The sequence below is a fragment of the Urocitellus parryii genome, chromosome 3, assembly GCF_045843805.1.
Source record: "Urocitellus parryii isolate mUroPar1 chromosome 3, mUroPar1.hap1, whole genome shotgun sequence".
NCBI classification, from domain to species: Eukaryota; Metazoa; Chordata; class Mammalia; order Rodentia; family Sciuridae; genus Urocitellus; species Urocitellus parryii.
Window position 1 is genome coordinate 14614239 of NC_135533.1, and position 22961 is coordinate 14637199.

Sequence of the window (22961 nt, forward strand, 5' to 3'; positions counted from 1 at the left end):
AAAGGCCAGCCCAACAGTTAAATGGAATGGACTCTCACTTAGAGGCCATCTTGTCACAGTGCGGGGCGGGGGGGGGGGTGTCTTTGGCTTCAGAGGGAGATGCTCCTGCATCACAAGCCCCTGGCTTTTAGGGCAGGTTGCTGGGTGGCAGAGCTGGAGTCCTGGTCTGTTCCAAACAGCCAGGTGTGAGGAGTATTTTTGGGGGGTGAGTCAGGCTTCTACATTGTTTCCTAACCCTATACCAGAATGGAAGAGCTTAACAAATATCAAATAGTATAAAGCAGACCAACGTGGACAAGTAACGAAGGCTTTGGCCTCTCAGAATCTCTCAACTTCCATTTCCGGCTCTTCCCTTTCGCCAGTTGTCAGAAAAGGAGCCTCAGGTCTTACTCTCACCCTCCTCTCACACTTTACAGCCAACATGGGTCCTGCTGCAAGTATGTTCCTCCTAGGAAACTTACATCCTCTGCAATGTTAGGGCTTGGATAGGGGATGTCCCCCAAGAAGATTGTGCTTGGCAATGCAGGAATGTTCAGAGATGAAATGATCCGATTATGAGAGCTGTAACCTAAACAGTGGATTAATCTGTTTGATGGATTGATAATCGAATGGACTACTGGGTGGTAACTGTAGGCAGGTGGGCATGGCTGGAGGAAGTAGGTCATTAGGGATGAGCCCTGGGGGATGCTGTCTTTTCCCCCCCACATGATTTTTTCCCCCACATGATATTATAGATGCATTATAGTGGCACATAGTGATAGGATTTGTTGTTCCATATTCACACATGAATATAATATAACAATATAATTTGGTCAATATCACTCCCCAGCACCCCCCCCCCTCCCAGCCTCTCACTCCCTGGTCCTTTTCCTCTAATGATCTCCCTTTGATTTTCCTGAGAACCCCTCCCCTTCTTTTCCTGTTTCCTCTCTAGTTTCTGCATATGAGAGAACACATATGACCCCTGAGCTTCTGAGTTTGACTTTATTTGGCTCAACATGATGGCCTTTAGTTCTATCCATTTTCCCACAAATGGCATAATTCCATTTTTTCACGGCTGAATACAACTCCATTGTGTGTATGAGCTCACAGTCCTCCAAGACTGAGCCCAAAATAAACCTTTCCTCCCCTAAGTTGATATTGTCTGGTATTTTGGTCACAGTGACACAAGATGTCCTTTATACTGTACATTTTCTTTGTCTGTTCATCAGTTGATGGACACCTAGGCTGGTTCCATAGTTTAGCTGTTGTGAATTGCGCTACTATGAACATGGGCATACGCGTATCGCTGTAGCAAGACGACTTTAATTCTTCAGGACAAATACCAAGAAGTGGTATATCTGGGTCACATGCTGGTTCCAGGCCTAGTCTTTTAGGGGAGCTCCATAGTGATTTCCATAGTGATCGTACTAATTTACAATCCCATCAACAGTGTCAACAGTGTTCCTCTTGCTCCACATTTTCTCCAACATTTATTATTATGTGTATTCTTGATGACTGCCGTTCTGACTGGTGTGAGATGAAATCTTAATGAAGTTTTGCATTTCCCTAATTGCTGATGATATTGAACATTTTTTTAATATATTTATTGGCCATTTGCATTTCTTCTTTTGAGAAGTGTCTGATTCATTTGCTCATTATTAATTGGGTGGGGAGGATATCTTGTCCCTAGCTCTTTTCTCTCCCTGCCCCCGCCCCTACTTCCTGGCTGCCATGAGCTGAGCAGCTCCCCTCTGCCCTGCCCTGCTGCTGATATTCCGCCTCTCATTGGGCCCACAGCAACAGAGTCTGCCACCCACGGACTGAACCTCCAAGACTGTGAGCCCAAAATAAACCTTTCCTCCCCTAAGTTGATATTGTCTGGTATTTTGGTCACAGTGACACATGGTGTCCTTTATACTGTCTGACACTACTTGAGGATGAGAAGATTCCACTGACCAGCAACAATCCTTATCCTCACTCTGTAAGGAAGAGATGGATAGTAGCAGCCCTGCCTCTCCCAGGATCAGGAGGCCATCCCATGCTGTTTCTTTCTTTCTTTTTCTTCTTCTTCTTCTTCTTCTTCTTCTTCTTCTTCTTCTTCTTCTTCGGTGGGGGTAGTTGTTTGTTTGTTTCACAATACCCTTTTTTTTAATAATTTTTTTTAGTTGTAGTTGACACAATACCTTTATTTTATTTATTTATTTGTATGTGGTGCTGAGGTTCGAACCCAGGGCCTCACACATGCTAGGCAAGCGCTCTACCACTGAGCCACAACCCAGCCCTCATGCCATGTCTTAAATGCCTTCACATGAATTCTTCTATTGATGGCATCCAGTCCCTTCTATCAAAACCCTTCACATCTGACCCCACTTCTAACACAATGCTAGACTATGGTGCCCTTGTAAAGAAACCACTTCATTTACTTCCACGTGTTCTAATGTTCCGTTTCAGTGGTGTCCTGAGCTCTTGCTGTGGCCCTCAGGCTCTATCCATGGGCAGACTAGTCCACAGACTATGGCTGCTTGTAAGAGAACTGATCAACCACTGACAGATAGAAGTCACAACAGATGGGAAACAGTGCATGGATTGTCACAGGTGTAAAGCTGTCTCAGGCGAGTGAGGCATGAAAGAAGATGACCTGGGTGGCCTGGTGATTCAGAACACAGCTTTGGGGTCAACTGTATTTGAATTCATTTCCTGGCTCTGTTGCTTATTAATGGGAAATTGCTAACCCTCCCAGACCTCAGCGATCTTACCTATAAAATGGGAATAATAGGGCATGTAGTGAGACTGGCTAAATATTTCCCAAACTCAAACCTGTCACCTCTCCTTCCTTAGCACACAGATCGAGATATATATATATATATATATATATATATATATATATATATATATATATATATATCCTAGCTTTCTTTGCAAATAAATATGGCAGGGCCGGCTCCTAAAAAACTCACGAACAATTATCCTTACTCTCTTCCCTCAATTTTTGGTCAGATGTGGAAGATCTAGGAAAGAATTCTGAGACCCCCCAAAGAATGGTGGGGCCATGGGACAGAAGAAGCCTAGGTCCCCAAATGACATTATGCCCCACAAAAACCACAGTGCACAAAACCAGAAAGAGTAAGAATATAACCTTTTTATTATGTTTAAGCTGCTGAATTTTTATGCTTGTTTATTATGGCAATTAGACTACCCTAATATGGAAATTGCTTCCTGAAAGTGAAGTACTTCTATAGCAAAAGTCTAAAATAAACTCCATGGCATAGCTTAGCAGTTGAACAGAAAATTATTTAGAAAGAAACTGGTTTCAGGGGCTGGGAAGATGATGGCCCATGTCAGGCTTTGGTGAAACCTGGGATGAACATGGAAAAGCTAGAAAGCAGACCCTGTCACTCTGAGAAGCTGTTAGGGGAAGAATGCAGCCTCGGGCTGGGGATGTGGCTCAAGCGGTAGCGCGCTCGCCTGGCATGCGTGTGGCCCGGGTTCGATCCTCAGCACCACATACAAACAAAGATGTTGTGTCCGCCGAGAACTAAAAAGTAAATATTAAAAATTCTCTCTCTCTCTTTCTCTCTCTCTCTCTCTTAAAAAAAAAAAAAAAAAAAAGAATGCAGCCTTGGGTGGGCGATGCCACTCCTGTAGCAGGACCTCACAAGAAAGAGGTGAACTTCAGAAAGAATGGGTCCTTTGTGGTCAGAATAAAAGAAAACGGAATTCAAAATGTAGGAGGCTGAAAAGGCAAAGTACAACCAGTTTAAAATAAAATTGACCAAGTGGCTTAAGCAAGAAAACTCAGTTGAACAAATTAGTTTGGCCATAGCAGAGATGAGACTGGGGACGTGGCTGCCTTCACATAGTCTCTGAGACCTTCAAGACAGTTGCCATCAGCTGAGAGGAAGACCCAAGGTCAGGAAAAATAGCAATTAGGCAACCTTGAGAATTTGGTCTAGAAAATAACTTTGGAGTGCAAGTGGATCTGAACTATTTTACACTTTTGAGGAAATTGTATTGCCATAGTATTGTGTTGCAAATTGCAACTTGTATTGCAAACTAGTACCATAATTATATTTGTAATAATTATACAAACTAGTATAACAATCCTCTACTGTTCCAAAAGCCATCACACAAATCTCAGACAGGTAGTAGTCTATAACAACGACTGACAAAAGGCGGCCACCACTGGCCAAGAGGCTAAAAGAACAGGGAAGAACTTCTCTGAGGGTGGCCGAAGCCAGAGGGTATAGTAAAAGGAGGAGCCATGGAATTCCTCCCCCAACCAAGAGAGGTGAGCACAGACTCTCAGGAAGTTTCTCCACCCACCTCTCCATGTCAGGGGACTTCCTTCACTCCAGCCCCCGGGAGGACTCCAGGATGGCTATAAGGCAGTGGCTTCTAAACGGGAGTCACTTTTGCAATTGTCCTGCCCTGGTCTGGGGATAGAGGTGGAAGGTAGACAGGAAATTTGTTTTAAACGTTCAAAAGAGAGTTTAGAAGGTTTCCGCTTCTGGCGACGGCTATTGCTAGAGAAGGTGTCCCCAGGAAGCTGGAGCTGGGCCTGGCAGAGAACCAGAGTCATTCTTCACATCCCCAACTCCTGTGGCCATTCATGTGGCAGTCCTGTGCAGAGGACAAAGGCGGCAGGAAGAGCATTGCCTGTGGGCACTCGGTGTCCTTTCCCAGGGCGGCCCCTGCTCAGTCCCCTCCCCCTCCTCCCTCCTCAGAGCTGCCCATGGGCAGGGAGCATGCCTGCTACACCTTAGCTTCCCACGGACCCTGTGGGGATGGGGTTGGGTTCAAGTCCTGGCTGCAGCTCCTGGCTGTGTACTGTGGAGCAAGCCCCTAAACCCTCTGGTCTTTTCCTCAGGGGTTAGAATAGCTGCTGACGCTGACCTGGAGGGTTCTGAAGACGACTCAGACTGTCTGGCCCACAGGACAGCACCAACAATGCCCATGAGTCCTTCAGAGTCCTCCCAAATCATGTCTGAGGAGCGCCTGGTGCATGACTGGCTCCACAGAGGCCCTGTCTGCCCCAGGGCTTACACCGAGCACTGGCTGAGATTTGGGTTTGAACTTGCCTGGGGAGCACTGTCCCCAGCTCTGGGAAGATCAGCTGAGGGCATGAGAAGCAAGGCTGTGGAGGGACAGTCCTATGGGCGCTTCTAAAAAGAGACACAAGCTCTGGGGTCTGCTCTCAGTGCTGCCCCCTCTGGTTGCCAAGAGCACAGCACAGAAATCTTGAGCCCTGTAGGTGGGTTGGTGGCCTGGCTGGTTTCTAGCCATTGAAAGGATTCCCAACCTTTCTGGAGTTGGCTGTGCTTTGTTTTTATCTTGCATTTCCTTCCTCAGCGGAGGAGATAAGGAAGGTCCTAAAACACTGGCGACCCTGGGCCAGGGTACTTGATTTGCCAACTGACTTAGGATGGTTGTGTGGTCCCTGGATAAATCCAAAGTTAGAAGAACTTACCTGCCAGGGGGCCTTGAAGTCTCCAGAAGCAGGATTTGGATGTTTAAGAAGAAATAAGATGTGAATGTTCCCTGTTATGACATTGCCCACCCCATCCCCAGCCCACAGGCAGAATGAAGGCAGGGCTCTGAAGGCCCGTGGGTCCACCATTCTGCAGCTCCTTGTCTGGGGCCCTGCCAGGCAGCAGATTAACCCCAGGCAGCATCTCCTTGCCTGAGGTGCATTTCTGCAAGAACTCATGAGGGACCTGAGTAAAGCAGGGTTCTGAGGGCCTTGAGCCCTATTGTCTTGGAGGGTGGGACACAGGGCGAACACACCCTGGACAAGACTGAGCACAGGTGGCAGTGAGACCCCACCAGTTCCTCAAACTCCAGCCCTGCAACATGCTTCCCCACTCATGGAGGAGAAGGGATCCCCCAAATTCCTGGCTCCCCAGCAAAGATAAGCATGAAGCCACAAACCACACCTGTTTGACAAAATGCCTGGAAAGTATGTAGAAAAGTCAGCAAAACCAAGATGGCAGCTTTGTCAGTGAAAGGACTGAGCAGAGCACAGCAGGACCTGGTTCCCTCAGAGCTATTTTCTGAAAATGGGCCAGGACCCAAAGGCCAGCACGAGCTCCCAGGCAGGCAGCTGAGGGCTCCCACAGATGGCCAGGGAGCCCAGGTTGCACTGTGGCTTGAGCCAAGGCCTCTGATGTGGGGTACAGGGGGACCCTCAGAGCCTCCACAGGCCTGCTTCCTCCCAGGTAGACCAAGAGGGTATCCAGGAAGAGGCCAGAGGCCTCAGGCAAGCTCTAACTCAGCCCTCAGTGACCATCACCTAATCCTCCCATTCACCTCACTGTCCTCTCCCAAGGCAGAATAAACTGCCCCTTTATAGTGTTCTAGAACACTCTAGTGCTTTCTGAGTTGTTTTCTCTGCTCCCTTGGGGGATGAGGCCGTGGATCCTCTGGCATATGGGAGGTTCGTAAACATTTGTCACATTGCACTGAATAGTAATGAGGAAGCCAGAATGGAGCACACTCCTCACACAGCTAAGAATGACTTCACAGCCTCCCAAATCAAACGAGGCCCTGAGGTCATACAGTGTGTGACATGCAGCCTGGACAAGACTGAGCACAGTGTGTCTGTGTGCATATGCGGTTTCCATCCTCGCTCCTACACACCACCGCCTGCCACACTAGAGCAAGTACATCTCTGTGGTAGCCCCAGCCGACTGTACCCCTCTGCTTCCCCCACCCTAAGCTATGACCCTAGAACAAATGGCAGCGGACCCCTCTGGACATCAGTCATCTCTTTATTCCATTAGTGACCATACAACAGCACCACGGCACAGCAGGGGCCCAGCCTGAGGACCCCGGGGAGGCAAAGAGGGCAGGTGCAGGGAGCCTCAGGGCCCTGGGCTGGCCAAGGTGACAGGAAGGACTCGCCTGCCTCCTCCCCCAGCTACCTGGAGAGAAGCCACCAGGGAGGGGCCACTGTCTGTGCCAGCCCCCAGCCTTCCCCAGAGCACCAGGGCTGCAGCAAGGAGGGAATGTTCCAGATGGGGCCAGTGAAGGGCTTGTGACAGGACTAAGGACAGGCCACTGAGAAGGGGCTGTGTTGTGCGCGTGTGCATGTGCATGTGTGCGTGTGTAAGGTGGAGAGGTGGCTACTCTACTTAGCATACCGGGTTTAACTGCTGAGCCACAGGACCTGCCTGGGAACAATGGAAACCAGATCCAGGGGCCTGAGAGGGTGGAGCCTGAGGGGTGGAAGGCAGAGACTACCCTCTCCACTGCGGCCACTGGGAGGAGGCAGGTGGCTCCCACTCGAGGCAGGTCTTGGAGCCGTCGCCTCCCCTGGCCCTGGGTAGAGGGGCTGCCTCTGTCCTGACCGTCCTCAAGTATAGGCCATCTTGCTGCACACCCAGGGCCGGGTCATCAGACACTCGGTGGACACCAGCCTGGTGGGCTCCACGAAGACACACTCCCCTGGGCCAGAGATGGTAAACCTGTGGCCAGAGAAGAAACGAGCACTCACAATGGACCCGCCTAGCCCGTCTCCGGTGGCAGGGAGGCCCCGCAGCCCACCTGCCCACTCCATCACTGGGAGCATCTTCCAGGACAGCCAGCCCAGACCACCTGTCAAACCTGGCCTCCCACTGTCTGGCCACCCTGGGCTCTGGCCACCCAAGGCTTCCCGGGCACTGCTGGCCTCACACTGCCCTTCCCCATCTTGCTTCCACGTCCTTCAGGGTCAGCTCCATGTCCTGTGCTCCAAAGTCCCCAGCTCAGGACCACCCTCCACCCTCCCTGCCTGCACCCCAGAGCACCACTCCTCACAGCCTCAGGGGATTGTGTCTATCACCACTAATGCCTGAGCTTCCAGCTTCTGCACAGCAGGTGCTGTGCAGCTCTCATCTTGGGTCCCCGAAGGTGCCTGGTGTCTTGCCGTGGGCTAGACTCAGCAGAGACAGGATGAATTAAACTCTCCTCACAGGTCAGGGGCAGATCAGGACAACCCCAGTAATATCAGACTGCTGAACTATAACACAGGAATCTACTGAGGCCATGAGTGGACCTGTGCATGTCAAGAAAACCTCACTTGTCCACCCAGATTTCTGATCCCTGGCATCTGGGCTCCCACAAGAGAGGACATCAGAAGAGCCCAGAGGGTGAGGTCCTTGCCTGGTACTCAGCCCTTCTGTGTCCCCAGCCTTTAGGGGTCTCCCAAGCTCTGAGTTAAGGGCGGGGTACGGAGGAGAAATGAAGAGGCACTGAGGACCAAGACCGGGTGACGCTGAAAAGCACAGGGGGCAAGAGGGAGCGAAGGGGAAGGCTGCCCCCAAGCCCTGCACCCTTGAAGGATGCCGGAACTGCTGTGCCCTAAGCCAGCTCCGGGGGAGGATGGCTCATCACCAGTTCTGGCTCCCAGGAGGGTCTGAGGGCCTGTCTACCCTTCTGCATCAGCTCCTGCCCTGGGACCCTCGGACGCCATCATCATCAGGTTAGCAGCTGTGCAGACTGCAGAATCTAGACTAGGAGCCCAGGTTCCCGTTACCCTCCATGTCCTCCCCACGTGTCCCTGAGCCCAGACTGGCCCCCCACGTATCTACACTATCACCACCCTGTTACCACGCCAGCTGCCACTATCACCCCACATCAGCCAGCGTGCGTGGCACCACACCCCTAGGTCCACACTACGTGGGCCACACCAGTCGGACCACGGCTGCACATGATGCCACCATGGGAAGGCCTGAGCCTGAGACCAATAACTGCCGTCAGATCCCCTTTCTTGCACAGTGAGCGCATGTGCAGCACGCTGTGGCCCAGAACTGGGATTCCGCCTTCCACCCCAGGGTGCGGTCATGTGACTAACTTACAGGGCACGCCTCCCCTCCCTCCCCCCCTCCGTGGCTGAACAGGGTGGGCGGAGCATATGGAAGGGACGTGTCAAGGGCGGGACACAGACAGTGAGGCTGGCCAGACGCAGCGAAGCTCTGATGGCCGTGTGGACAGGGCCACCAGACGAGGCTGGACCGCAGGGAAGGAGAAGGGAAGCGATTTTCACGGGACTGTATCTCTAGCTCCCAGGAAACCCTGTGACTTTCTCACAAAGTGGGGTCTGGGGCTTAGGGCGTCCCCGCTAAGCTCCCTGGTCTTCTAGAAGATGAAGTCCCAGCTCACGTGTCGGGGTCAAAGGGGTCCCCGTTGACCCAGTGGAATTCATCGCCAACTCTGCGCAGGCCAATCCAGGGCTCCCTCCGCGTGAACTTGAACATAAATTCCTGCAAAAGGAGAGGGAAAGCTGGGCTTCAGGTGCAATCTCCCGGCTGGGGCTCGCCCTGCGACAAACCTGGGCCGAGAAACCCTGGCTCCTGTACGGGTCCTGCGGGGGCGTCAGCCAGGGTTGGGGAGCTCCCGGCTGCAGGGCGCGTGCCCGCAGTGCCCGAGGAGCCAGGAACCCCAGGCCACCAAGAAGTTCGCGGGTTCTGCTTCTTCCTCGTTCCTATTGATGAAGCTGTTCGGGGTGTTAAGTAAGAGCTTGTCCTGACTTGGAGCAGTAGATTGGCGGTGCGTTTTTACATTTCCCAAGTGTCTGTCATTGTGATTCTTGTGCTTTATGATACCAGTAAGTAAGTGGCCTTGACAGTGGGGGTGGGACCTGTTCAGATCCCAGTGATTCTCGCCTGCATCCCTGTGGCTGTGCAGTGTCTGGGTGGCCTGGGGACGGACAGTCAGGGGACACTGTGTGCTTGGGTGTTGGTCTCCCCTTACAGCCAGGTTGGGGCCCTGGGGGTCCCTCCCTTTGACTCCACAGCACTCACCAGCTCCTTCTGGCTCTGAATGACGGCCAGCGCGGCCTCGTGGGTGTGGCAGTACTGTCTGCCCGTGTTCCAGTCCCTCGGCTCCTCCGAGAAGAAGTAGCACTTTCTTCCATAGAGCAGCCAGTCCTCAGGGCAGGGTGCCTCGCACTTGATACAGCCCTTGGAAGCTGCAGGGCAGAGGGTGGGTTGGCACATGCCATCACACCTGGCCACCACCTGACCCCCAGGAAGCCCACTTCACTGCCCACCCCTCCACCTTGATTTTGGAACCCTTCAGAGACACCCTGGATGTCACAGTGCCTGGAGGTGACAGGTCATTGGCTCAAAGAATAAGAGGATCTGGGGAAGGTGGCCAGTGCATTACCCTGGGGGTGGTGACATCAGCTTAGCCCCTGGGTAGGCTCTCCTCTCTCCCAGTTCCCAGAGGCATAGAATCCCAGAAACTCAGACTGGGAAAAGACCCAGAAGCGCCTCTCCTCTCTCTGCAGCCAGCATAGGACCATCTGCAGGATGGTTTCCTTAACCCCACTTTCCTTAACCCCTCAGCCCCTCATTATCTAGCAAAGCAGTTGTGTCCAACCCTGACCTACTAGAAAGTTCTTTTTAAATACTGAGCCTAGGCCTGCCTTCCTGTGACCTAAACCTAGGACCTACAAATCCAGGCTCTGCCCTCTGGGGTGACCAAAAGAGACCATTCCATCTTCTCCTGCTTGAAGGGGGACATCCTCCTCCCCTGTGCCTGGCTCTCATAGATGCCCTCTCCTCCCAGCAGGACAGCTCCTCACCCCGCCTGTACTGCAGTGTCCTCACATCACCACTGAAACCTGCCACCAGGACACAGGAGTACAGTGGCCTCCTCAGTTTCCAGTTGCCATGCCCTGCGTCTGCAGAGGCCTCAGTGAGTGGACCCTGCAGATGAGCACTTTTCTGGGAAGGAAGCTCAGTGTCTCCATCAAACTAGCAGAGGGCCTCCTTGCTAAAAGGAATGAAAGCCACGTCCTTAGATTGTTTGGGGAGCACCTGTTTCCAAGTCAGGCCTCCCAGTGTTCAAAACGTGTATATCACCTTTAAAATCCAAATCCAAAAACTTATATTTACTTCTTCCCCATTTATTACATTCATCATTTGAGTTCGTAAAGGTGAATTTTAATCTTAATATTTTACCCCCAGGGGCCCACAGCCATGTGGACACTGCCTAATTGGTGGCCCTCCCTGGGTGTGCCTGTTCAGTGAGATGCAAGTCCACTTAGGAGCGAGGGCCTGAGGTGCTGTCTTTCAACCAATCCCCACAGAATCTGCTGAGAGACTCTGGTGCTTCATGGAAATCATCCTATGTGATGGCCACACAGTGTCCTGACCCCCCACCCAGCAATAGGATAAAAAGGAAAGTGGTTTAATTTGCAGTAATTATTCTAGGTAAATCCAAGCTGGTGCTGGTGACCACTGTATCTATTCCTAATGCTCTCGACCCTTCTCCTATTGTGCAATACATAGGGGAGGATCTGGCAGGGTTGCAAACCGTTGGTGGACCTTTCCCCGTTTTAAGGAGTCTATCCCTGGTCTTACAGCACTTCCCAAAAATTAAAGACAGGAGCACGGAAATCACTCCTGCATACCCTACAGAAGCCACAACATACTTTGACTTCAAACCCTCAAGAGTAGCCAAATTCAGGGCTGGGGCTGGGGCTCAGCAGAGTGCTCGCCTAGCACATGTGAGGCACTGGGTTCAATCCTGGGCAATACATAAAAATAAATAAGTAAAATAAAAATATTGTGTCCAACTACAACTAAAAAAAATGTTTAAATAAAAATTAAAAATAGAGTAGCCAAATTCCCTACTCCCAGAACCTCACCCACTCTTTTTTTTATTTCTTTGACCTTTTCAGTCCTGCAGGACACTCCATGTTTCTTAGGCTTCTCCCCCTTAGAATGTTCTCTTCCCTTGATGGGGTCCAGTATGTACCACCCTAAAACACTTGAGTTTAAGAATTATTCTGTACTGGAGGTAACTACAGATTAACAGGTACAGAAAGAGTTCTCTGCACTCCACTGCCTAAAAGCAGGGCATACATTTCCCTTGTGAGGTTCTCTCTCACTTCTCTCTCTCCCACCCTTTCTCTCTCTCTCTCTCTCTCTCTCTCTCTCTCTCTCTCTCTCTCTCTCTCTCTCTCTCTCTCACACACACACACACACACACACACACAAAAAAAAAAAAAAACCACACACATACACCTCCCATCCCAAGCCAGGGAGAAAAGTACAACTCCTATCATCAAATACCGAGATGAGTCTACACACAGAGACCTTACAAAAATAGCCTTCATTTTCTATTAGTTCTCCCATAATTTCCACTTCGCCATAATTTATCATCCCTTTAAGTTCAAATTCCTTTATTCTGTGAAAAGGATATATAAGCCTCTGAGTCTAACCACTACTTGAAGTTTCATTCCTTGAACTCCCGGGCATGGAGATATTACAAAAAAGCTTATCTTTCCTCCTGTTAATCTGTTGTTGCATGTCCCCAGGTACTGAACATAACAGAGTAGAAGGAAACTTTTTCCCTCCCAAACATTCTCTGCCTCTTGGACTCTAGGAAATTCCTATTAATTCTTCGTGGTCCAGCCCGTTTCCTGCTCTGGAAAGCTACGGACAGTAGAGCTCTCACTACTGCACTTAGCCCTGGACAGATGTCAGACTGTCATGCTCATCTCTCTCTCTCTCTCTCTCTCTTTCTTTCTTTCTCTCTCTCTCTCTCTCTCTCTCTCTCTTTTCCTAGCACCTAGTCGAGGGTCTAACATGAAACAAGACTCATCAAATGTTATTGAATGAATGTGACATATAAAGTCCCTGATATATATCACAAGCCATCTCCTCCAGGATCACTGCCTCCTAAACTACCCCACATTTGCTCAGAGTTCTCGGAGCATTGATACAATAATACCTAAGTAACATCTCTACTTCCCACGCCTGGCTGAGTAAAGAGCACACGCGCAGCCCACGCGTGCCGTCTTAGCTAGGCTGAAGCCACACCAGCCAACACTGTACGGTTGACCTACTTTGTCCCCTCACCCCAGAATTCCTGGCATCAGGACCCTCTCTACCTGTGTGGAGCCTATCAGCCGAATCACATGAGCGCTCTGACAGGCGTGCTTACCCAGGATGCTCATCACCACCAGGATGGCAAACAGAAGGACCGCGATGGCCCCCAGCAGGAGCCGCGTGGTGGTGTCTGAGGAGGAGAGAAAGGAGTCAAGACCCACCACTCGCCCCATTACCAAGCCCCCAGCAGGCCCGGGGCCTGACAGAATCGGAGGGCAACGTCAGCAGCCTGGGCCGTGAGCAGCACCAGGTGATTCTGATGCCCCCAGACTGAGGGCCACTGACCCAGTCCCACCCACCATTCCCCCGCTCAAACACCCTGCAGGGCTCCCCACTGCCCACCCTCCTGCCGCAGCCAGAGCTTCCCAAACTTGAATCTTCTGCTGCTTCGCTCCCCTGACCCAGATCTCGGCCAAACAGGCTCCTCACAAAACCCCCAGGCCCTCAGAGTCTGAAGTGGCGTCCCTGCCCCTGAGGTCCTCCTCCTCCCCTGTATGGGGAACCCTGCCACCATCTGCACTCTCCCTGATTCACTAGGTTCTCTTTTTCTGTTATTGTTATCGCTTACCATTTTTATGTAGTTTTTGTAGTTAACAAAGAAACCCTTTTAGGCTTTAGACATGCATTTTTAAAAATATTTTTAGTTGTAGATGTGTTGAAGGATGTGTCAGAAGTTTATTCTGTTTGGTCAAAGGGCTCTTTAAATCTGGGTTGAGTCCTGCAGTCCCAGGAAATTTTCTTTAATTATATCATTGATGATTTCCTCTCCTCCACTTTTCATTCCTTCCTGGAGATCATATTATTCAAGTGTTGGATCTCTTGGACTGGCTCTCCAATGTCTCCTTTTCCCCCACCCTTATTCTCTATCTCTTTACCTTTCGGTCTATTTCCTGGAAGACCTTCTCAACTCGGTCTTCCTACTCTTCTACTGAACTTTTCATATTGGTGATTGTTTGATTTCCAAGGATTTTTTGTTCTGTTGGTGCTGTTCTGTGACTATCCCCTCTGAAGACATCCTAGTTTTCTATTTTAATGATGCAGGAGTTTCACTTATCTCTTGTCTGAAGCTATTACTGATATTTGGGGGGAGGGTTCAATCTCTGTTTCTTCCAAATTGATAATTCCTTGCTCATTTGTAATTTCCTACAATGGCTGAGATCCTTGGCTATTTATCCATGATCAAGACAGAAAGACTAGAGTTCCCTGAAGCCTCAGAGTCCCTGCAGGGTCTTGGTAACTGTGGGCCCGGCAGAGGGATCTTGGTAACTGTGAGACTGGCAGAGGGATCTGGCTGGGCTGACCAGGGATCTGGCTGGGCTGACCCTCAGGGATGACTGCCAAGCTCCTGGGAATTTTCCTCTTGAGTGGGTCAGAGTTCCTGCAGACGCCTCCTGTTTTCTCTCCTGGAGGGTGTAGGCTTGGCTAAGGCTCCTCCCAAGGAGGCGGGAGGCTGTCCCCAGCACCCGCTGTTCTCAGTGTGGCGGTTCTGTCTAGAGGGCCTCTTTCTTGAGAGATTCTACCTTGGCTTCCTACCAGGGCTGGGGAGAGGCCGTGTGAATGGGACTGAACTCCTCCTCAAAGCCGTGGTCCACCAGTCCTGTTCTCAGCCCCATCTGCCTCCACAGCCCTTACCTGAGCCCTGGGGCCCTCACATGGGACTCAGGGGGTCCCCTGCTTTCTGGGCCTTCTCAAGTGGGCTGGCATTAGTCACACCCATCTGCCCCCAAGCTCCCAGTTTTGTTGCCCTGGTCTTCTCTCCTGTCCTTGCTGAGTGTGGCCTTTAAATGTCCCTTTGCTGTTGTATTAAGGGCTTCTAGGGGGAAGGAGCAGGAGTAAGGTGTTCAGCTGCCATCTGGATGGGCGGGCAAGGCCTGGGGCTCCTCCAAGGCTCTCCACCGGCCTCCAGCAGGAGTGAGGTGGGGGCTCTGGCAGAGGCCCCACCTGCCCTGGAGGACAAGGCTCTTTAGTCTCTGCCTCGCTGTCCTCTCCTCGGTGATGAGTGGCACAGGCTGCGTGCCTTGGGGCTGCAGGATGTCATGGTGGTGAGCACCCTGGGTCATCCTTCATCTCCCCTCTTTCTCTGACGTGGGGACTGGAGCCCCTGCACACTGAGGGTGAGAACGCGGCATCCGACACCGCCTTGCCCGGGTTCAGATCCGCTGTGTTCCTCTCTGGATGTGTGCGCATGGCAAAGTTACTCAGCCTCTATTTTGCTTCTTTCCATCTTTAGAATGAGGTCACGAGGGCGCCTGCCTCTTGGGATCACACATAAAGTCAGTGAGCAGTCAGCTCCCCAGGCTCTGCCTCTGTGGATTCAACCAACTACAGACTGAATACTCATTCAGGAAAAAATCACCTCTGTACTGACTATGGACAGGCCTTAGTTTCTTGTCATCACTCCCTAACCGTATAGCGCAACTATCTTACACAATCTAGAGACGACTTAAAACCCACAGGACGAGGTCTTCAGGTTCTGTGCAAATACTGCACCATTTCATAAAAGGGACTTGGATTTGGGCATCCCACGGGCTTCATAGAACCAACTCCCTGTGGATACCAAAGGACAACTGTACAATGCTTAGTGCTGTGCCCGGCTTGGTACACTCTAGGTCACTGTGAGCCATTGCCATCCCTACAATGTGATGATCAGTCCTGGGCTTCTTTGGGGTAAGGACGGAATCCTTTTTTGTGTGTGGTGCTGGGGATTGAACCCAGGCCTTGTGTGTGTGAGGCAAGCCCTCTCCCAACTGAGCAGTTTCCCCAGCTCAGGATCACATCCTTACCAAGTCCAAGTCCAAGTCCAAGTCCTCCTTGAATTCCCTAAAATAGGACTTGGTCATTATCTTGCATGTTCCAGAGCAACACCACTGGGACTCAGAAAACACGAGGGGATGTAGCTACACTGAATGACAAGACCCCAGGTCAGCCTTAAATCCAGCCGAGTGTGCGTCTCCACCGCGCCAGGACTGGGGGGCCTCTTCACTCCTGTAGGGGGCTAGCTCTACACCACTGCACTGTGAGCAGGGAAGACACACAGCAGCCCCAACACACTGTTCACTGCCCGCTCTCCCCAAGGACACCAGTGTGGCTGGACACACTGTGTGGGTTTTCTCATGGTATTGGTTTTCTGGAGCTGCCTTAGCAAAATATACAGTCTGGGGCTTCAAAACATCAGTGCACACTCTCATAGTTCTGGGGGCCATAAGCTAAAAGTTGGGGTGTCACTGTGGCCGTGCTCCCTCTGAAATCTGTAGGGAATCCTCCCTTGCCTCATCCTAGCTCCTGGTGGTTTGCCCAGAGTCCTCAGACTCCTTGGTCTGCAGCTGCGTCCCTACAGCCTCTGCCTTTGAGGTCACATGGGCTCCCCCTGTGTGTCTCTGACTTCTCTAAGGACACAGGTCATGTTGGATTAGGGCCCACCCAACTCCAGTCTGACCTTAACTAATGCATCTGCCAGGACTATATTTCCATACAAGGTCACACTCCAAGTGTGGGGCTTGGGACTTCAACGTCTCTCTTCTGGTGGGAACTCGATTCAATGTCTAATTCAGAAATCATTCCTACTCTGCACTAGAGCACTATGCACTGAGCTGGAGCTCACGGGTCTGTTCAGGTTTCCGACTGTGTAGGATTTAGCCTAATATTAGAAGGAACCGCTGAAGAAATCTGGCTCCTCTACCCAGACCAAGCTCCCATCATCCTCACACCCGCATCTCAAAAAAGGCCCAAGGCTGATGTCTCTAAGCCACCAGGGTGCAGCCTGGCCAGAAAAATCTTGCTTATTAAAACCATCAAATATGGAGCTTGGTAATTTTTTAAGAGGTTTTGCTAAATGTATGTATGTGGTTTTGACCAGGAAGTTGTGGGTTTAGGCCTAATCAAGAAACTTTTAACATTAAAAATTCAGAATTGGTGCGCACTGGAAAATCCATAGCCTGAGTTATGCAGAATCACTGTGTCCCCTCTCCCTCACCCCAGGCCACTTTGCCCCCAATGCCAGAAATATCTCCACCCCTCCCGGTGTTTCCAGAATCCAGGCAGGAGCTCTGGGTCACCTTGTCCAGCGTCTCGCTTGAGCTGGGGTGCAAGGCGAGGGCTGTGTCCACGGGGAGAGCAGCCTGGACCCAGGGCACTCTTCTACTTGTAAAACTGAGAGTTCGTCTATGGGGTCTTCGAGACCAGGGCTCCCGCCTTGGCTTTCTGGCCGAAGCAGCTCTATGATAATTCACTTAATCCTTGAGGAGGAAAAGCAGCATGCCCTGAAGTGGCAGGTTTGTCTGAGGAGCAAGGGGAACAGCGCCATGTGCCCAGCAAGCGCAATTTGATTATCTCCAATTAGCCTCTCCGCGCCTGAGTCCTCGGTCTCACAGGACAGGGTAAGAGCTACTACGTCAGAGGCAAACCCCACGGGAGTCTCCTGTGTTAGTACCAAGGTCTGTCCTTGGGCGGGACACTTAGACTCTCAGTCTCCATGTCCCCACCTATAAAACAGAGGCAGTGCCCACCAACACCCCTCAAGGGCAGAGGGAAGGATTAAATGTGGTGATTATTTCGAAGCCCCAGCACAGGGTCCAGCACACAGGTACCTGATAAACACTTGGCCCACAGTAATTGCAGAGCACAGGTGCCTCTGGGGGCTCAGCCTGGCCAAACAAGAAGTCTCCCCTTAGCCAGGTGCAGTGGCACACGCCTATAATCCCAGTGACACAGGAGGCTGAGGCAGGAGGATCACAAGTTTGAGGCCAGCCCCAGCAACTTAGCAAGACTCTGTTTCAAAAAAATAAAAGGGGCTGGGGATATAGCTCAGTGGTAGAGCACCCTTGGGTTCAATTCCTAGTACCAAAAACAAAACAAAACAAAGAAAGAGTCTCCCATTTCTCTCCAAACATACATTTAGCTGAGCACAGTCTACAAAACCCCTGGGTCCCACATCCCAACCATAATGTGTCCCTACGTGAACTCCAGCAGACTCAAAGTTGGCAGACTAGTGTCAAAGGATTTCAAATGACAGCAGGTCACCCACATTCCCTGGGTTCTCCTATTGAGGCTACAGGGTGCCACATCCAGGGAGCTGGGGACAGGGTTCATCGTGACAGAACCACACTCAGCAAATAAGGAAGCCAAGGCTCAAATAAGTTTGAAAACCAAAAGCCTGCCAGCCCGTGGTGATGGAAGTGCCTGGCTCTAGATTTCTGGACAGAGGGCTCTTTGTACCTCACCACTCCGTCTCTGCCCTGTCCAGGGTCTCTGTGAGGGCAGGATGTGCAGAACGGTGCCCCGACATTGCAGACAGGATGAGGAACAGTAGAAAACAGTGGAAAGGCCAGCGCTCGGCCAACATGACCGACCCCTGGAGAGGACAGCCCTACCCCGCCAGCCACCCCTTCTGACAGGAGAAGGGGAGCACCCAAGAAACACCCAGGAGACCTTCAGGGGACCAGCAGAGAGGGGTCCCTGGCAGGTTCTCAGATTCCAGACCCTAGAAGTCCTGTAGAGAGAGGCAATAGGATGAGATGCGGAACACCCAAGTACCCCGGCTCCCAAGGATGGGACTGCTCCAGGGTGTACCCGGGGAGGTCAGGGGACACAGGCATGAGTCACAGAGCAAGGCCAGTAGGGAAATGGGCCAGGACAGCCGAGAGAAGGCTGCACCAATGGTAGATGCCAAGCACAGGAGTGGGCGGGACCCCAGCCCAGAGATAACCTCTGCCCAGGGTGCCGTCTCTCCTTCAGTGACCTGCCGGGGTCAGCCAGCAGAGTGGGCAGTAGGAAGCACAAGGGGCCAGCATCAGGGTCAGGGTGGGAAGTGCAATGGGAACTAGCCAGCAGGAGGCGCTAAAAGAGGCCACACCACCCCTGAAATTGCCACACACAATGGGGGTTGGGGTTAAGGCTAGGCAGGTGGAAACTTCAGAGATGCTTACAAGAGGCTGAACCAAGAAATACGGCAAAGGGAAGAAGCAACTTCAAGAAAACCCTGTCGGGCACAGTGGTGCACACCTGCGATCCCAGCAGCCAGGGAGGCTGAGGCAGGAGGACCACAAGTTCAAAGCCAGCCTCAGCAACTTAGCAAGGCACTAAGCAACTCAGTGAGACCCTGTCTCTAAGAAAATACAAGACAGGGCTGGGGATGTGCTCGGTGACTAAGCACCCCTGGGTTCAATCCCAGTACAAAAGAAACACCTTGGGTGGGAGGGAGGCCTGGGTCACAGGGCCAATCCAACAACCAGGAGACCCACGTCAAAGAGTGGTACCTTCGTTCTACCCAGCCCTTCCCAGTCCAGTGCGCCCCTGTACTGGCCCTCCCACTTGGGCACATTGCTCCTTTGTCCCTAACCACCATGGGCTTCCCCTCCAGGTCTGCACAGCCCTCCACAGAGAGTCCCCAGGCCCTGCCCACAGCCTTCCACATGCCCTCCTGGCTCAGCAGCCCCACAACCTGCCTGTGCACAGTGCTGGCTCTGTCCCTCCTCACCACAGCCCCTCCCTGCTCACCTCAAACCTGGCTGGGTCCCACCCTCAGGGCCACCTGCAGTCTTCCAAGAGGAAACCCACCAGGGCAACCCCTCAGCCACTGCTTCAGAACCAAGGCCAAACTCCTTGGCAAGGCCTAGCAGCCCTTCCCACCTGGCCCTTCGGGTCGTCGCCTCACTGGCCAGGGTCCAAGTTCTGGGGCTAGCTCCTGCCACCAGCCCCTGAATTTGTCACTCCTTAAAGCCAGTGCCCCCTTCCCTGTCCTCTCCAGACCCTCTAAGAGGTCACCTAGGCCAGGGAGCCCTCCTTTTCCGATTCACCCTTCCTGGTTCATGCTGCCCAGTTCCTCCTTGGCCCTTGGACCAGGGGTGTCAGGAGCACCCCGAGAGGGATCTGGAGGGCCAGACCCCTCTCCTGCCAACTGCAGCATCTCCAGTGGCAGCCAACACAAGTTTCCTAAAAGAACTCATGAACTTGACGTCTATGTCCCACTTGGTTACTACCCTCTGGCCAGCCAGGGGTCACTCCCTGAGCCCCTCTAACTGGAAGGGGGGGTGGGACCTGCGACCTTGAAATGAAGCGTCTCTAGAGACCCTTCCTCCCAGGGCCCCACTACCACCAGCGCCCCCTCCCAGCCCCCAGGGCTTCTGGCTCTGCCCACGACAGCTTCACTACTACAGAGCCAGGCCACCGTCCCAAGAGGCCGGTCAGGAGCGTGCTGGACAGTAAGCGACCTCCCCGCGCGGGAGGGAAGAAGGCTCAGAGCACAAGGCTCGCTCCCAAGGTCAAGGAGTGAATTGGCAGGGGCGCGGGGGCCAGGCTGTGGACGGAGCCGGTCCCCAGCGGCCCCCTCCCGCTCCTCCGCCCCTACCTGCCCTGCCAGGAACGAGTCCCGGGGACTCCTGTCACCCGCGGGAATCCAGGCTGCGCTCCCGGCCCTCCCCTCCGCGGTGCCAAGGTGACTGCAGGGTCCGGGTCCGGGTGGAGGGCTGCGCTTACCCTCCAAGGCCGCCTTCCAGCTGGTGCTGCCCTCGTAGCCCGAGCCCGAGCGGCGCAGCAGCGCCTCGGGGCCGCGGCCCTCGGCTTCGGCGGGCGAGCGCGGCCTGGGGGCGGCGGGGGCGGGCGCGGGGCGCGCGGCGGGCGGCGGCGGCCGGGTCCTCGCCGGGGGCTCGCGGACCGGCTCCGGGGCGGGCTCCATGCCGCGCCGCGCCCGCGCTCGTGCCCCGGGGTGCGGGCCGCAGCCGCACGCGCACTCGGCGCTCCGCGCACGCTGCGGGCCCCCCAGGCCGGCTCGGCGGGGCGAGGGCTGAGCGGGCTCCCAGCCGCCGCCGCCGTGCGCGCCGCGCCGCGCCTCCCTGGCCCCGCCGCAGCCTGCGCAGAGCCGGCGGGGGAGGAGCGAGGGGGCGCGGGAGCCGCGGTGGGACCAGGTGGCCGCAGGGAGGAGGCGCCGCGAGCCGGGACAGCCGCGTCCCCAGCCCCGCCACCCGCTCCCTGGGCAGGAGGCCGGATGCCGCAGAGCAGAGCCGGCGCGCTGTCCCCGGCCAGGAGACCGGGTTGTCACCTAGCTCCACCTCCCCGCCTCTTGATTGTCATCTAAAAACGGGAATGAACTTTCCGGGACAGTGTCGTGGGCCACAGGGAAGATGAGGGCTTTCTTCTGGGCCGCCCTGAATGCCAAGCAGAGGGGGCGCTGTGACGTGACCCCCAGATTCCTGATGAATGAGAGAAACTTGGGTCCCCTGAGCACCAACAGTCAGGGTGAGGCGACAGCGGGGAGCAATACCGTAGGCTCCGTTATCATTTATTGAGCACCTACTAAGCTGAGAGACTTTCACATAAGTAGCTGACAACATCCCCAATGTAGGTGGAATTGGAACTAAAGTAGTCAAGGGCGTTTCTTAAGGTCCTCCATGACTGACTCCCAGGTCAAGGTCACCTCCATGGCCTGCCGTGGCCTCTGCTCTTTTCTGGGCAGACCTAGGTCACCTCAGTCTCGGCCTCAGCCCGTGACCCTGAAACTCTTACCCCCCCCCCCCCCCCCCCCCGAATCCCAAGTTTACCTCGGTCTGTATTGTTCACCAAGCCTACTCCCCCTCCCCCGCCCCCTGCAGCTAGGAGCCAAAGCAAAGACAGTCCTGACTCTTGTCTGCTCAGAGCAGCTGCCTCTTACCTGGAATCCCAAACTCCACTCTTGCTCCCTCCCATCCAGCCCCGGCCTCTCAGCACAACAGGAGCTCCCTAAAATGCGAACCTCGCTGTTCCTTCAGACCTCCTTCCCTCAGGGTTAAGCCCACCTTGTTCAAGACTGCAAGTGTATCATGGTCGAAGAAGTCCTGCTCCAGTGTCAGGCCTGTCTCCTCCCACCCTGCTCTGCTGGCTCCAGACACAGCCAACTACTTCCCCTTCCTCCAGACCTTGGAATATTCTCTCCCCTCTGCCTAGAACACCCTTCCTTCTTGGTCCTCTAACCCTCCCTGTGGCCTGATTCTGCATATTCTTCGGATGGCACATTCTCAAGACACTGCATTCATTTAGATTTGGTTCAGTAGGCTATGAAAGAAACCTCAGTAGCAGTGACCTAAACTAGAAAGACACGTAAAAGAAGGCTGGAGGTGGTCAGCCCAGGGCTAGATTGAGAGCTCTAAGGTCATCAGGGATGCAGGCTCCTTCTCTCTGCTATTTACATAGTGTCCAAAGTATGTAGCATCCATCTTCAAGATTTCCTCATGGTCACAATATGAACACTGTAGTTCCAGCCATCAGACTTGTGTACCAGATTGTAGGAAAAGGAAAGGATCCATGGGGAAAGGGCATATATTCTTGTTGAATCAGTCTCCCTTAAAGAGCTTTTTCTGGAAACCCCAATGACTTCCACTTACTTCCCACTGACCACTTCTTTCTTCATGGAAATCTGAAGAGTGTGGTGTAGCTGAAGCAACTACTAGCCTCAATAAGGCATGAGTTCATTAGATCACATGCGCAGGCAGGCAGTGTGTCCCCACCCACCCACTTTTTCTCTCTGTTGTCATTACTTGTTCCCCAACCAGTTGGTCATCTGTGTGTGGCAGGGAATGCTCTTAGGGCAGTACCTCTTTGAACACCAGGATAAGGTTTCAAACTTCGTCATATAGGCACAAGGAGACAGTGAAGATATTGACCAGGGAAAGGTCATGATCATCATTTTAGCAAAATTCACCTCCGTCACCGATGCCAGGTGGCTGGGCTGCAGGTGGCTCAGTGAAGAGGCTCTGGCAATAAAGAGTTGAGATCAAAAGGAATCCCTGGGGCAAATTAGCAAAGCAAATTAGCAGAGCAACACAGTGGGCTGACCTCAGAGGCATCCAGCATCCATCAAAGGCAGGGACTAAATCCCCAGAGTCCCCATGAACCCCCCCATGGGCTGCCCTGCTCCCCTCCAGAGGCTTCCTGGGGCTCCTTCCCCAAAACTGCTTGCACCCAAGTCCTTATGTCAGGGTCTGAGGAAACCCAAACAGGGACCCTGAGGGTGCCTTAATCAGAGACCCATGAAGGGACTGCTGCGTCCTGGAAGAGATGTTCACAGTAACAGACGCGGCAGGGCTGAGGACACCACCCGGCCTCCTGCCTCCAGGCCCTGGGAGGCACGGG

The 22961-nt window shown here is 53.1% G+C and overlaps 2 protein-coding genes across 6 annotated transcripts in view; one reads left to right on the top strand and one right to left on the bottom strand.

Annotated features, from left to right (window-relative positions):
* Positions 1 to 22961, top strand: part of Hipk2 (homeodomain interacting protein kinase 2) — a 249298-nt gene that overhangs the window by 193041 nt on the left and 33296 nt on the right. The gene's annotated exons all lie outside the window — the stretch shown is intronic.
* Clec2l (C-type lectin domain family 2 member L) lies at positions 6768 to 20398 on the bottom strand. 2 transcript variants are annotated; one of them, XM_026405423.2, is made up of 5 exons: positions 20334 to 20398; positions 12916 to 12990; positions 9762 to 9928; positions 9121 to 9221; positions 6768 to 7445 (listed from the first exon to the last, which is right to left on the bottom strand). In XM_026405423.2, exons 2-5 carry the CDS (start codon positions 12926 to 12928, stop codon positions 7334 to 7336), a joined length of 393 nt encoding a protein of 130 aa, XP_026261208.2. In that variant the 5' UTR covers positions 12929 to 12990; positions 20334 to 20398; the 3' UTR covers positions 6768 to 7333. The 2 variants fall into 2 exon arrangements, with proteins under 2 accessions (XP_026261208.2, XP_077652060.1); XM_077795934.1 differs by lacking the exon at positions 20334 to 20398 and having other exon boundaries at positions 12916 to 13288.

Excerpts from the sequence above, each read along its gene's own strand:
- Clec2l (XM_077795934.1), bottom strand. The coding sequence starts at position 13,033 with ATGGGGCGAGTGGTGGGTCTTGACTCCTTTCTCTCCTCCTCAGACACC. Across the intron at positions 9,929-12,915 it reads GGTGGTGATGAGCATCCTGG|CTTCCAAGGGCTGTATCAAG; the intron begins GTAAGCACGCCT and ends TCTGCCCTGCAG. Across the intron at positions 9,222-9,761 it reads TTCAGAGCCAGAAGGAGCTG|GAATTTATGTTCAAGTTCAC; the intron begins GTGAGTGCTGTG and ends CTCCTTTTGCAG.